This window comes from Meriones unguiculatus, chromosome 17 (genome assembly GCF_030254825.1).
Source record: "Meriones unguiculatus strain TT.TT164.6M chromosome 17, Bangor_MerUng_6.1, whole genome shotgun sequence".
Taxonomy (NCBI): domain Eukaryota; kingdom Metazoa; phylum Chordata; class Mammalia; order Rodentia; family Muridae; genus Meriones; species Meriones unguiculatus.
Window position 1 is genome coordinate 51,481,354 of NC_083364.1, and position 13,290 is coordinate 51,494,643.

Here is a 13,290-nt window from a genome sequence, read left to right on the forward strand (position 1 = left end):
TTCTTCTGGCTTTCAAAGTTTCCATTGAGAAATCAGCTGTTCTTCAGATGGACATGGCTTTATAGGTGACTTGGGCTTTCTCTCTTGAAGCTTTCAAAACCCTTTCTTTATTCTTAATGTTTTAATATGATATGAAGGATTTTTTTTTGTGGTTCTGTCTATCTGATATTCTGTCTATGTCTTGTTCCTGAATTGGCATCTCTTTCCTTAGATTTGGGAAGCTTCCTCTATGATTTTATTGAAGATATATTCTATGCTTTTGGACTAAAATTAGTTTTCTTTTAGTCTTATAAATTCATGCCACTGGGGTTGTTTTTTGTAATGGTGTTTTTGGAGATTCTGAGTGGCACATTTATGTGTTTTAAAATACTTCTTTCACTTGATAGAATGATTCAATTTCTCTACCTTGTTTTCAAGTGTTGACATTTTTTCTTTATGTCATCTATTCTGTTGATACTTCCATTGAAATTTTTTGTTTTGTTTTGTTTTTAGACTGATCGGTATTTTTATTTGCAGCTTCATTTCACTTTGGGTTTTCTTTGGTGTCTTTAGTATTTCTATTTCTTGTATTTTCTTGAACTTCAATTGGGAGTTCTAAGTTCTTTCAGGTGTTAATTGCTGTCCTTTTTGAATTCCTTGAACTCCTTGAAAATATTTGTGATTGTTCTCTTGAATTTTGTGTCTTAAGTTTTGTCTAAGTTGTTCTCATTAAGGACAATTATTACTATATTGATAGTTTAGGAGAGACACACTTTGATTTGTTTTAAATTATTGCAGTTTTTGCAATGCAAATTGAGCCATCTGGGTGAGGCTATCATTAGTTGTGTCTTTTAGTGAGTTCTTCATCCACCAGATTGAAGTCTCCTGATGGAGTGGCAACTTCAGGCAAGCCATGAGAGGTAGAGCCAGTGGTAGTAGGTCTCTTGCAGGGTGGTGAGAGCCACTGGAAAGTGTTATGAAGAGGAAGAGCAGTCTGGGCAATCTTGAGAGCATGGTGGGTGGGCGAAGGCCGAGGTAGTAGTTCTCTTCCTGAGTATGGCCCTAATGTCTCACATAGGAGAAGGTGAACCTGGGTTATAGTCATACCACCTGAAGAGTCTATTAAGTCCAAGTAAAGAAAGGTTGGATTTTTGGCACCCATAGGAGGGAAAAGGCGAGTGCTCTGCATGGTGTTGCAGTCTACGCTAGATTAGGGGAAAGCAGGCAAAGCTGTGAATGGTCCAGCAGCAGCATCAGAGCTGGGTCCTGAGAAAGTGTTGAAAGAGTTGGGCAGCCTAGGAAGCATGAATGCAACGGTTCTATCTGACACTGTAGCCTGAAGAGACTCAGTGAAAGGTAGGCTGGGTGGCTTAATAAGGAGTAAGGAAAAGAGCCTCCCTAGAGGCATAAAGTCTTAGGAAAGCCTCGTGGGGAGTTGAGAGTTTAGTGGCTTAAGAAGGAAGCTGATTTGATTTGAGCTATTTTATAAAAAAACTAGAAATAAGAGAAAGTTTAATGAGGGCTGGAGAGATGGATCAGCTGTAAAAGGCTAGGCTTATAACAAAAGTAGCTTTAAAAGAGAATTATGGACCTACAATTAACTGCATATTTGAAAAACACAATTGATATTGATATATCGTTACATATGTATGTATATATAAGAAGCTATTACCACAAACACCACATACATCCATTGAAAAATTTCCCTAGGGTCTATTACAGTTTCTCTTTCCTTCCCTTCTTCATTGTTGGAACCCTTCTGCCCACATCAATATGTAAACATAATAATGAGGTTGCATATTCTATAATTTTATAATATATAATCATCATCCTGTACATGCACTTTTGGTTTGGTTGAATATTTTAAGTTTCTTTAATGTTTCAATTTATTTTTTTGAGTAATAATAATTTATTCTATGAATAAACAACAGTTTTATTAACATAATCAACATTCGGCATGCTTCCGAACAGACTGCTATTACCATTCCCGTAAGCCAATTTCTTTGTCTCTGAGATTTATATTTCCACAAAGCAAATATTCACTTCAATGGGTAATAAACAGAGAGATAAAACCAGATTAAAAAACAAACAAACAACAACAAACCTTCACCGAGATCAAATAGGCAGCATTCTGCCAAGTCAGTTGATCTGTTGACAGCTGTCTTAGCACTGTCCTGCATTATGTTTCCTGATGACATGACTCATGTCAGGAGTCATAAACACACCCGCTGCACAGTGGTAACTCTCCATCTGATTTATGGATCCCTGGAATGAAGAACTCAGCCTCCTTTGAGTGAGGATGTGAAGTAGAAAGAATATATAGCTAATGATCCCTGGGTGCTAATTCTGGAGCTGGCAGTCTCCTACCCATGAAACATGGGTTTGTTCTACTTATAATTCTGTAGAACATTTTTGTTCCCTGGCCGTCTGTCATGAATCTAGGCCAACTGCCTGTAATCAAGGTTTTGCCAACGTACATTAGCTACTTACTGCCCCTTGCCAACCACTATCATTTTGTGCTCCTGCAATCGAATCTGATTTTGTACCTGGCCAACCTGTTAATCTCTTGGGAGGTCTTGACATGTGATGGACAAATTAACAGAAAACAAAATATTGATTACAGAGGTTTGGGTCTAAAATATAGAAATGATTTTGGATTGTTTACAAATATCCCATAAACTGTAAGAGTAACCTGAATTTTGGTCAATTGCTTCCTCAGGCCTTGGATGTTTCTCTAAGCTGTTTAACCAAAATGTTTTCCATTGTAGACATGCTCCTGGTGTCCACAAATCCCTCCGACTTTCACATTTTCTCCTGTGGAGTGGTTGCTGTGGAGAGTCTGGATGATGCTAAAGAATTTCTGGCCACAGAAGTAAGGCTTGGTAGTTGTATAAGTTAAGCCTGGTGAAGGCAATGAGCAATAAAAACTAACATCATGACTCCTCACTTTGAGGTCTGGAGACCTGGCCTTGCTTCCCTTGAAGGTGGAGGCTGCTTCTTTCCAAAGCTTACTAAGTGTAGAAATGCATATTTTCAATAAAAAGGCATTATAACTCTAAAAAGTAAACATAAATTTCAACTTAAGAGCAAACTTTATTTTATTTAATGTATACCTCTAAAGTCTTTACTCTGTGTTCTATCTATATGAAGTTGCTTTGGTATTGTTATTAATTTATACTTATACTGCAAGACCATGCGGTCCATAGAATTTGATTTTTCAATTTTATTTTCTGAGCATTTTAGATGAAAACTCATTTTTTCAGTCAGACATTTGTTCTATTTTTTATTGTTATTGTTGTTAAATCCCAAGATTTTTGTCTCTTTTGACCTTGTGAATGTCTTAGAAAGTTAATATTCTCTTTGTGTATTATATTCACTCAATCTTCCATTCCTATAAACAAAGTTATTGGAGAAGAATATAGACTCCTCCACCCTGATCTTTACATGAATTCTGAATTAGTTACTATAATGACTACATTCTTCTGGGACCACATGCAGTGTCTTCTTAGGATACAGTGATATAATGACATCCTTGTGGAGTTAGAAAACACCCAAAGACCACCTGAACTCTGTCCATTTGTAATTAGCTGAGTTTGATTTAATCTGAAGCTGGTCTCTGTTCCTGTGGTTCGATTTGGGGTTGAGGCCCAGCTTAAAGGTGAGGAGGGCTTTTAAAGGCAAAGGTCATGATTACTTTATTTCTGCAGAATTTACAGAGCTCTGTGAGGAACTGTCTCACTCTCCCTGTACACAGAGATTAGCAAGCTTAGGTGAGCCAGAGCAAGTGGTTAAGCATTTCCCAACAGTCACACAATTCTTGGGAGGACGTGAATAGTCAGGGTGGCCAAGTTAATCATTTTAGGAAACTAGGTCAGAAACAATTACTGAAATGGGTGCTGAGCACAAAATGGAATTTTCCTGAGCCATAACAACGTGATGTTCTTTCTTTAACACCTCCTTGTATCAATTTCTAAAATGAGCAGGCCCTGGAATAAAACCAGTTGAACATGCGGGACAAACCACCCACAAGATTCAGTGATAGCTGCCATAACCATGAAAAACAAAACAATGAACCTCCTGAAGCCAGTTAGTGGTCTGTTGCTAGGAGGGAGAAGAGAGAAGTGAGGTGTTGGAGGAAACTTCAGAAGCTGCTGGACACTGAACAAGCCAAGTCCCAAGCCTTCTTAATTCCCCTTTAAAGAACCGAGCAGACTGATGGTGGCCAAGTGCCAATAGGTCCGATTTGTCTTGCTTTGAGCCCAGCTGTGTCTGGACCTCTGCTGCTCTCTCTCATTCCTGCAGTCCATATTCTAATGCAGGCCTGTGTGACACATGGCAGGGTAAGGTGCCTACTGGAGCCATCAAAGGAAGGCACAGCTAGCCATCTTTTTTTTTCTCTTTTCACAGAAAGCCATAGACATCTTGGGATTTCTTCCTGATGAACGGTTTGGGTGCTATAAGCTTGTTGGAGCCATCATGCACTTTGGAAACCTGAAATTTAGACAGAATCCCAGAGAAGAGCAACTGGAGGCTGACGGCACAGAAAGTAAGACTCACTTTAGAAAGACACAGTTTATAATTCTGCTCAAATCTCAGCTTCCAGACCTGCCTTTTTTTTTTTTTTTTTTTTGCATTCACTTGATCTCTTGGGATTTTTTGTTTATTTTTGTTTTGTTTTATTTATTTGTTTGCTTTAGAACCTATTGAAAATAATCAGTACCATTTTCCTTAATTACTGTTATTTATTTGAGTTTTTCATGCTGTGTTGCTTGGGATTGAATTTAGGGCTTCATTCCTACCAGGCACGCCCTCTATACCCAGGTCTTGATTATTGTTGCTAGGAAGTATTTCCTCAGTCATTATTCTATACTATCTTCATCTCACAGTTTAAATTCAACAGAGTAAAAGAATAAGGTATGTGAGTATATGGATGGATTTGTTGCAGACATAGTGATCTGGTGGTCCCTTGAGAAATGACAGCTTTTGAACACAGATATGAACAAAGCAGAGAAAATGGTGTGAAGATCTGTAATCTTCATATGTTGGTTATGCTGTTGCACATATGCTTTTATATCAACTTCTTTTGCTCTCTTGCTCTTTCCATGCTTTAAGACCAAGGGGTTGCTTTTGTTGTTCTGTTATTAGTTTCTGAGACTGAGCTCTGACCATGTAACTGGTTAAACTGCATGGCCTAAGTGCCCTCCTGTTTGTGCCTTCTGAGTAACTGGAACTACAGCACTGAGCTACACAGAGAAAGGCTACATTGTCTCTTCTTTTCTTGTAAACATCTTTTTGTATATATTAATTGTATAAGAGTCTAAACATGACAGATGACATTTTCATATTTTTGACTAGTCGTTACAGAACCCAAATGTATTTACTAATAAATCAGGAAATAATGATATTTGAAATAAATTATCTCACCCATTCTTCTTGGTGCCACATTTTTAACTGCTTGCCAAGTATCTTCATCTTCCCTTCCTGTACCTGATTAAGGCCTAATAATGCACTTTCTGTATCAACAGACTTTCTGCATGAACTAGTTTTGTCCACAAACAAGGTTAATTCAAGTTTCCATTATGGCACTTTGCCTTAAAAATTAAAAACAAAATAACATCCATTATTCTAGGGTTACTTCTTAACTACTCCAGAGAGCACAAAGTATTCAAAGACGTACCTTGGGTTCATGTCAAAGGTTTTCATTACACATCACATATGTGCTCTGATGTTTGGGTGTTGGGGGGAGAAGAGTAGAGACCCAAAAAGAAAAGTATACAACAGTAGCACACACCTGAATATGAATTATTTCACCTGTATTAAGTTTTTAAAACTCTTTAACAAAAATGAGAACTACAGGTTTATAAATAAATATCCATTTGATTTTTGTAAAATTCTATAGACATTGTAATATTTGTAAGCACAATTTCACCATTTTCCATAGTCAGTTCATGAGTTTCCTATAACTCTCAATCATTTTCCTCAAGTCCTTGTGAATGAAGCCCTGTGCAAGACTGCGCCACTCTTCATTTCTTTTGCATGTCATTTCCAGTGTATGAACACATCGTATTTTGTTTTGTTTTGTTTTTTTTTACATCAGTTGATATACATTTTTCTACATTTTGACTACTAAAATCATATTACTAAAAGCACTGTGTACTTTTTAAAAATAAATGTTTCATTTCTTCTGAATACATATGCAAGAGCGAAATTGCTCGGCCCTACAGTGACTCTGTGTTTAACCTCTAAGAGATTGTCATACTGTTTTCTACAATGGCCATGCCACATGTGGACCTTCACCAACGCCTGTTACTGCCTTTCACAGGAGCCATTCTAAGGGACCATTCAGCGTGGTTTGATTTGTATCTGCAAAAGTAGATGCTTTCATTTAGCATTCAACTATTTTTTTTTTTCAAAGCGTCAATCTATTTTTACATTGATCTAAATGCTCTTCTATCCTCTGGGCAGTGTATTTGGCTATGATGGAATGATTTCAACAGTGTTTTCTACTGTATTTTAATATTTGTCTTCCCTCTCTGCTTTCCCTTTCTCCCATCTTGACATTCTTCCTTTCTTGTTTGACCAGATGCTGACAAAGCTGCCTTCCTCATGGGCATTAAGTCTTCAGAGTTGATAAAGGGCTTGATATACCCTAGAATTAAAGTTGGTAATGAATATGTTACCAGAAGTCAAAATGTGCAACAGGTAAGGCAACATTTGAGGACATCGTGATTGTGTGATCATGTAATTATTTCATATATGTCACATATACTTATTTTCGACAACTGACAATGTTAGCAATAAGAGTTCATGTGAAAGCAGTGAAGAGAGCTACCATCGCATTTCGAATGTTCTTATGCAAGACACTACAGTGCTAAGGGAATACGCTGACTATTTTGATAATTCTCCCTTAGGTAGCGCTTCGCTCATTCTCTACCTACTTGTTGTCCAGCTAAGACATTTTCAGAACTGTAGAGTACTGAGGTGAATCATTTTGGAGTACTGGTGTTCTTTACATACTTCTTTCTTAGTGTAATCATGTGGTTTCATTAGTGGCGAACAGGTTTCAGTATGTCTGTTGAAGACAGCATTTGAAAAAACAAGAAACTGAGAACATACATGAAAGACAGAAGGCTTCGCTGATGTGGTTGGTATAAATGGAAAATATATTGAGGATGGCTACCTTTAGACTTTCCATATGCAGTAAATAGGTTCAGGGCTGCTGGGTACCAAGACACTTTAAGTAAACCAGTACATTTCATAATATTTTACATTTGCTCTGTATATTAGTCAGTGTGATCCAGGCCATACTGTACTAACTCATATATACCAAATTTTATATATATATATATATATATATATATATATATATATATATATATATCAGTGATAACAAATTTTTGTTCTCCTACTCAAACCAAGTCCAGTTTATATTAAATGCAATTTTTTGCATTATGTGCATATGCTCCCTGAGTCCCACAGCCTGTCAAGTTGTGGACGGGGGAGAAAATCATTTGTGAGGGGAAGTTCTCCCACCTCAACTTGGGACAGTGGTGCTAGTGCTTTCATTCATGACCAATGATGAGAATTTGTCAGATTGTCTCCTCACAATGGGAGAGGTAATGAATATGGTTTTACTAGAAAGAGGAAATAGTACAGTGAATTCATAACCTTGTCTCTTTCACCCATAACACACATATACACACAATCACACACACACATACAAACACACTCACCCACATACAAACACATCCATTTACACATTTGCACATGCACACACACATACACACATGCACACACACCATAGAAATAGGCATTGGTGACACTTAGAAGGCACTCAGGTGGCAGGGCTTGAGAATCAGGATTCAATGTCATGTATAGATGAATGATTTTGAGGTTAGCCTGGGCTACACGAGACTGTGTCAACCCTAACCTCCCCCAAAAGCAAAAACCAAAAGCAATGACAAAAATCCACCACATATAGTTGAAAGACAGAGTAAGTGAAGGCCATAAGAGGTTTGATTATATGTTTGTAAGACCTGGAGAGGACAGGAACTCCACAAGGACCAAATATATCTGGGCATAGGGGTCTTTTCTGAGACTGATTCTCCAACCAAGGACCATTCATGGAGGTAACCTAGATCCCCTACTTGTACATAGTGCATGAGTTCCCTAGTAGGGGGAACAGGGACTGTCTCTGACATGAACTCCATGACTGGCTCTTTGACCTTCCCTCCTCTCCCTCTGGAGGGAGGAGCAGCCTTGCTAGGCCACAGAGGAAGACAGGGCAGCCATTCCTTATGAGACCTGTTAAGCTAGGGTCAGATGGAAGGGGAGGAGGACCTCGCCTGTCAGTGGACTTAGAGAGGGGCAGGGAGGAGAAGAGGGAGGGAAGGTGAGATTGGGAGAGAATGAGAGAGGGGGCTACAGCTGGGATCAAAGTAACTAAACTGTAATTAATATAAAAAATAAAAATAAAAAAGAGGTTTGATTATCATGGAATTACCCTTTACCTCATTGAGAAAATGGTACAGCTTACAAGGGGCAAAGCAAATGTCTTACCTACTTTAAGCTACCAATGCTTTTTTCTTTTTTTTTTTGGCATAGCACACATTTTTCTTTTTTTTTTTCTCTTTCCATTCTTTTATTTATTTTTTATCAGTTACATTTTATTAACTCTGTATCCCAGCCGTGTCCCAATCCCTCATTCCCTCCCAGTCCCTCCCTCCCTCCCTCATCTCCACCGTGCCCCTTTCCAAGACCACTGATAGGGGGGACCTCCTCCCCATTCATCTGATCCTGTTTTATCAGGTATCTTCAGGACTGGCTGCAAAGCCCTCCTCTGTGGCCTAACAGGACTGCTCCTCCCTTCGGGGGTGGGGAGACCAAAGAGCCAGTCATTGAGTTCCTGTTAGAAATAGTCCCTGTTCCCCTCACTTTGGGAAACCAATTGGTTACTGAGCTACCACAGGCTACATCTGAGTGGAGGTTCTAGGTTATATCCATACATGGTCCTTGTACAGGGAATCATAAGAAAGAAGGGGAGTTAGTCTGATGGGGAAAGGATAGGAGCTCCACAAGGACCAAATATATCTGGGCACAGGGTCTTTTCTGAGACTGACATACCAATGCTTTTTAAGTCTAGTAGTGAAAATGATGATGTGTGTTTAATTTGTGCAGCTGTAATAGTAGAACACTTGCTTAGCATGTATTTATCAATTCCAACACACACACACGCACAAACACACACACACACACACACACATGAAATGTGTATGTCTTTTGGGTTTCACAATATTCAGAAGTAAGTGGACCAGGGATATTCATGATGTTTTATTTGAGGAAACATTTATGCTAACCTTGATGACCTTTAAGGTCACAGATTATGTCTGACTCATTCTAATGCACCAGCATCTAGCATTGTGCTCTGCAGCCATCAGGTGCTCTATGAATGTTAAAAAAAAATAACTTGGGTAGTACTTGAGTCACATGACCTGAGGTAGTTGAGCTACTTCCTAGCATTAGGATTAGACATATTTATCAGTGTCATTGTTTCTTAGAAATCCACCATAACATGGATGTGTAATATGCCGTGTCTACAGAATAAGCTCTTTCTTCTATAAAACCAATGAGCCTATATAAAGACTATAATTAAACATACACTTCTTAAAATAATGTAATACAGAGGATTAATTTGCAACTCCAGATTTTAGGCTAACAGAACTAGTTAAGAGAGTTAATACGTTATTTTTCAAAATTCGAAAACAAACTACATCATCCTCTCAGGGACAGTAAAAGAAATTTTTTCAGCCTTACTGTGCCAGGAGAATGTGTTTTTCCTGAGGCCATTCTCAATCCAGGACAGTGAGGGCAACACTGAGAATGAAAATAACAAAGGGTTGGAAGTCCAGACTAGACAGCCTTCAAGAACTGCTGTGTCCCAGGAAGGTAGGTCAGTTGCTAATGATCATTCAATTTATCAATCATCAGCAGTAGCAATAGCCAACCATACTCTAGGGATTACAGATTTTTAAAACTTTATTGAATATAGTGCATTAAAAGAAAGAAATATTAGGTGGGCCTAGTGGCACACACCTGTAGTCCCATCATTCTGGGAGGCAGAGGCAGGTGGTGATCTCTGTGAGTTCCAGGCCAGCCTGGTCTGCAAAAGTGAGTCCAGGACAGCCAAGGCTACACAGAGAAACCCTATCTTGAAGCAAAACAAACAAAGAAACAATAAATAAATATCTTAATCTTTAATAAATAATGAGGGAGTCTTTATTCAGGATTATTGTAATAGGGATATTGTAACAGAAAGGAGACTTTGTAATCAATGCCACATGCCTCCAGGGCAAGTAAGAATTTATAGGCCAAGAACAGAGGGAGAGGGTGAGTGATGGCACATTTCTAAGAGAAGACATCAAAAACAGGGGGACCATCGCTGAACTGAATTAGCAGGCTTCTTGCTAAGGTTAGGAATTTATGCATGAGATGGGGAGTGAGATTCATCATCAAGTATTGAGGGTAGGAAAGTCTTCATCAAATGACATAAAAGCATTTTTCTAGCAACTGGCCTCAGTGAATGGGAACAGAATTTCTCTAGAGATTTGGCACATCAGGGGCTGGGCCTGAGTCCTGATACTTTTAAAAGCTCCAGTTGATGCTGGAGCTTAATGCCACAATGTTCAGAACAAGGCTCTAGAGAATAACATCAAAACATATCCTGGGATATTTAGTCTATTGTTAACAATGACATTTCTCTCATCTATACTTTTGAGAAGAAAGCTCAGTGCTAACTTTCTTCTACTTTTCCCCCTTCTTTCCCCAACCCTTTCATTCTTTTCTTCTTTTTTTCTCATTGAGAAGATTAATAAACATATACTGGTTTGACTAGACTATGTTTGCAGATAGAAAATCTCCAGTATTGAGACAAATACAGTTGAAGGAACATTTTAAAGATTTACTTTTACTGTTTATATTCCTGAGTCTGTGTGTGGGTATGAGCATGTATAAGGCTAGAAGAGGGAATTGGATCACCTGGAACTGGAGTTACAAGCAGTTGTGAGCTACCTGGCCTGGGAGAGTAGCAAGCAATCTCTCCACACCCCCTTTTTAAATATTTAGTTTTAAAATTTATAAAGAAAAAATTTACATATGGTTTCTAGGTAACCTGTGCTGTTGGTGCACTGTCTAAGACAATATATGAAAGGATGTTTAAGTGGCTAGTGGCACGCATGAACCAGGTCCTGGATGTCAAACTGTCAAGCCACTTCTTCATCGCTATTCTTGACATCACTGGTTTTGAAATACTTGATGTAAGTATACGTGGTAAGAATAAAATCAATGCATATTTCAAGGAGACTAGAAAATCTGAGTTGTAAAATGTAACCATGGGAAAACATGACCAAGGCATGCTAAAATTCCTTATACTTAATGTCAATGCCCATGCTCATGCAGAAGGGGGGAATGTCTCAAAGAGTCTCATTCCTACACAATAACTACCAGCAACTAATGACTGCTCAAAGAGAGAGAATTAGTTTCTCCCAGAGATGAGCCCACTTTAGGTTGTTCAGTACAGAGAGGCCAGCTCTGAAACCACACACACAGAAACAACAAAAACAGACTCTGCAGGTTGTAATTATATATTTGTGCACACACATACACATATATGTATTTTACAATAATAATCAAAGAAAAAGAGGCTATCAATTTGAGAGTAAGGGCGTGTGGGAAGGGCTTTAGGGTGGGCAGGCAAGGGAGAAAGTGATTTCTATTAAAATGTATTTAAACATGAAAACCCAAACAAACAAACAAAAAATCATTGTACATAAAACTTAAGGACTATTTTGATTAGAAAAGAACTACAATTAGTAATATTTATTATTACTACAATTAGTGTTAACTATTTAATTTCCTAATCCATATTTAAGTCAAAGTAAATAGGGGTCTTTTGTGAATTTTTGAATCATAATTCCATTGAGCATTACTTTACTACAATAATCATTAGTTTGTAGATACAGCTGAAGGAGACAGGAGCTTAGCTGAGTGCTCCTAATGGCTGAGCACTCTTGCCATTGTATGATAGTGACTGTGATTTTTCTCATTGATATATTCTTGCAAGTGGAATTCTTACTTTTAACTCTTCTTTCTACCTATTCATAGTGCAACAGTCTTGAGCAACTCTGCATCAATTTCACCAATGAAAAGTTACAACAGTTTTTCAATCAGCACATGTTTATTCTGGAGCAAGAAGAATACAGGAAAGAAGGCCTTGAGTGGGTATCCATTGACTATGGTCTGGATTTGCAAGCCTGCTTAGATCTCATTGAGAAGGTAGGAGGTATATATACATATCTATATCATATGTACAAATAATATATATGTCTTCCTTGTCCATTTTTATTTACAAATTATCCCCACTTACCATGCTGATCCAGCTAGGAAAGTAGCCTCTGTCAGCAGAATGAAAATGGTCTGGAAGGCTCCATCCATTTTTTCCTGATGATCTTTGTGTGCAGGATCCATGACATCCTAATTTAACTCTCCTGTGTAACACAGCCTGCCTGCACATTTTCAGCTTGCGCATGGTCTCCACTGTTAAAATGCAAGGGGCTTGTTGAAAAATCAAACGGCCAAGCTTTATTTTTTCTCAAGGGAAAAACAGAGCTGAAAATATGAACTCTGCAGTAGCCCCCTCATTGACAACGAGGATAGCCATACCTGGGGTGGCTTAAGGGAATTTTTGCAAATTAACATGCAGATAAACAACTGATCTTAATCCTTAAGGCTGGTACCTAGCAGAATATTGTTTGTTCATTTGAAGGTACCAGTTAGTTTAAGTAAGTTATGTTTGTTTCGTGGCTGGTTAACCAAGTAGCTGTAGTATATGGTTTCTGAATTGTGTGAGGCCTCCTTATCTGCTCTGTGCTCTAGGAAGGATTAATGGGGTTTGATAAAAGGGTTCATGTTCTCTTTTCTGGTGCTTTGTCTACAAGAACAAGCATTGTCACATAGTAATAACTTCGTACTTTTTCTTAGTTTTATCAGGAATTGCAGTATATTTTGGAGACAAGCCTGAGCAGGCCAAATCCTTTGCCTTCCTGAAAGTTCTTTAGATGCTCTGACATTTGATTGCCAGCAACCTTGTCGGGAAGGATGTAGGATAACCGAACTTTCACTGTTCAGTGCAGAATTTTTTAAAAGGATTTAGGTAAAAATAAATTCTATTCATTTAAAAAGGAACAAGTATTAAATTGATTTTAAATTAAATTAATCAGTGAACTCCCCAATGGGAAGGGCAGGTTGAATTAAAAA

The 13,290-nt window shown here is 38.2% G+C and overlaps 1 protein-coding gene across 1 annotated transcript in view; it reads left to right on the forward strand.

Annotated features, from left to right (window-relative positions):
• Myh15 (myosin heavy chain 15) overlaps nt 1–13,290 on the forward strand; it is a 111,040-nt gene that overhangs the window by 19,696 nt on the left and 78,054 nt on the right. Inside the window, exons 10-14 of the mRNA XM_060370501.1 lie at nt 2,748–2,851; nt 4,387–4,525; nt 6,563–6,681; nt 11,142–11,291; nt 12,139–12,309. Coding sequence (XP_060226484.1) covers nt 2,748–2,851; nt 4,387–4,525; nt 6,563–6,681; nt 11,142–11,291; nt 12,139–12,309 — 683 coding nt within the window. The remainder of the gene's footprint in view (nt 1–2,747; nt 2,852–4,386; nt 4,526–6,562; nt 6,682–11,141; nt 11,292–12,138; nt 12,310–13,290) is intronic.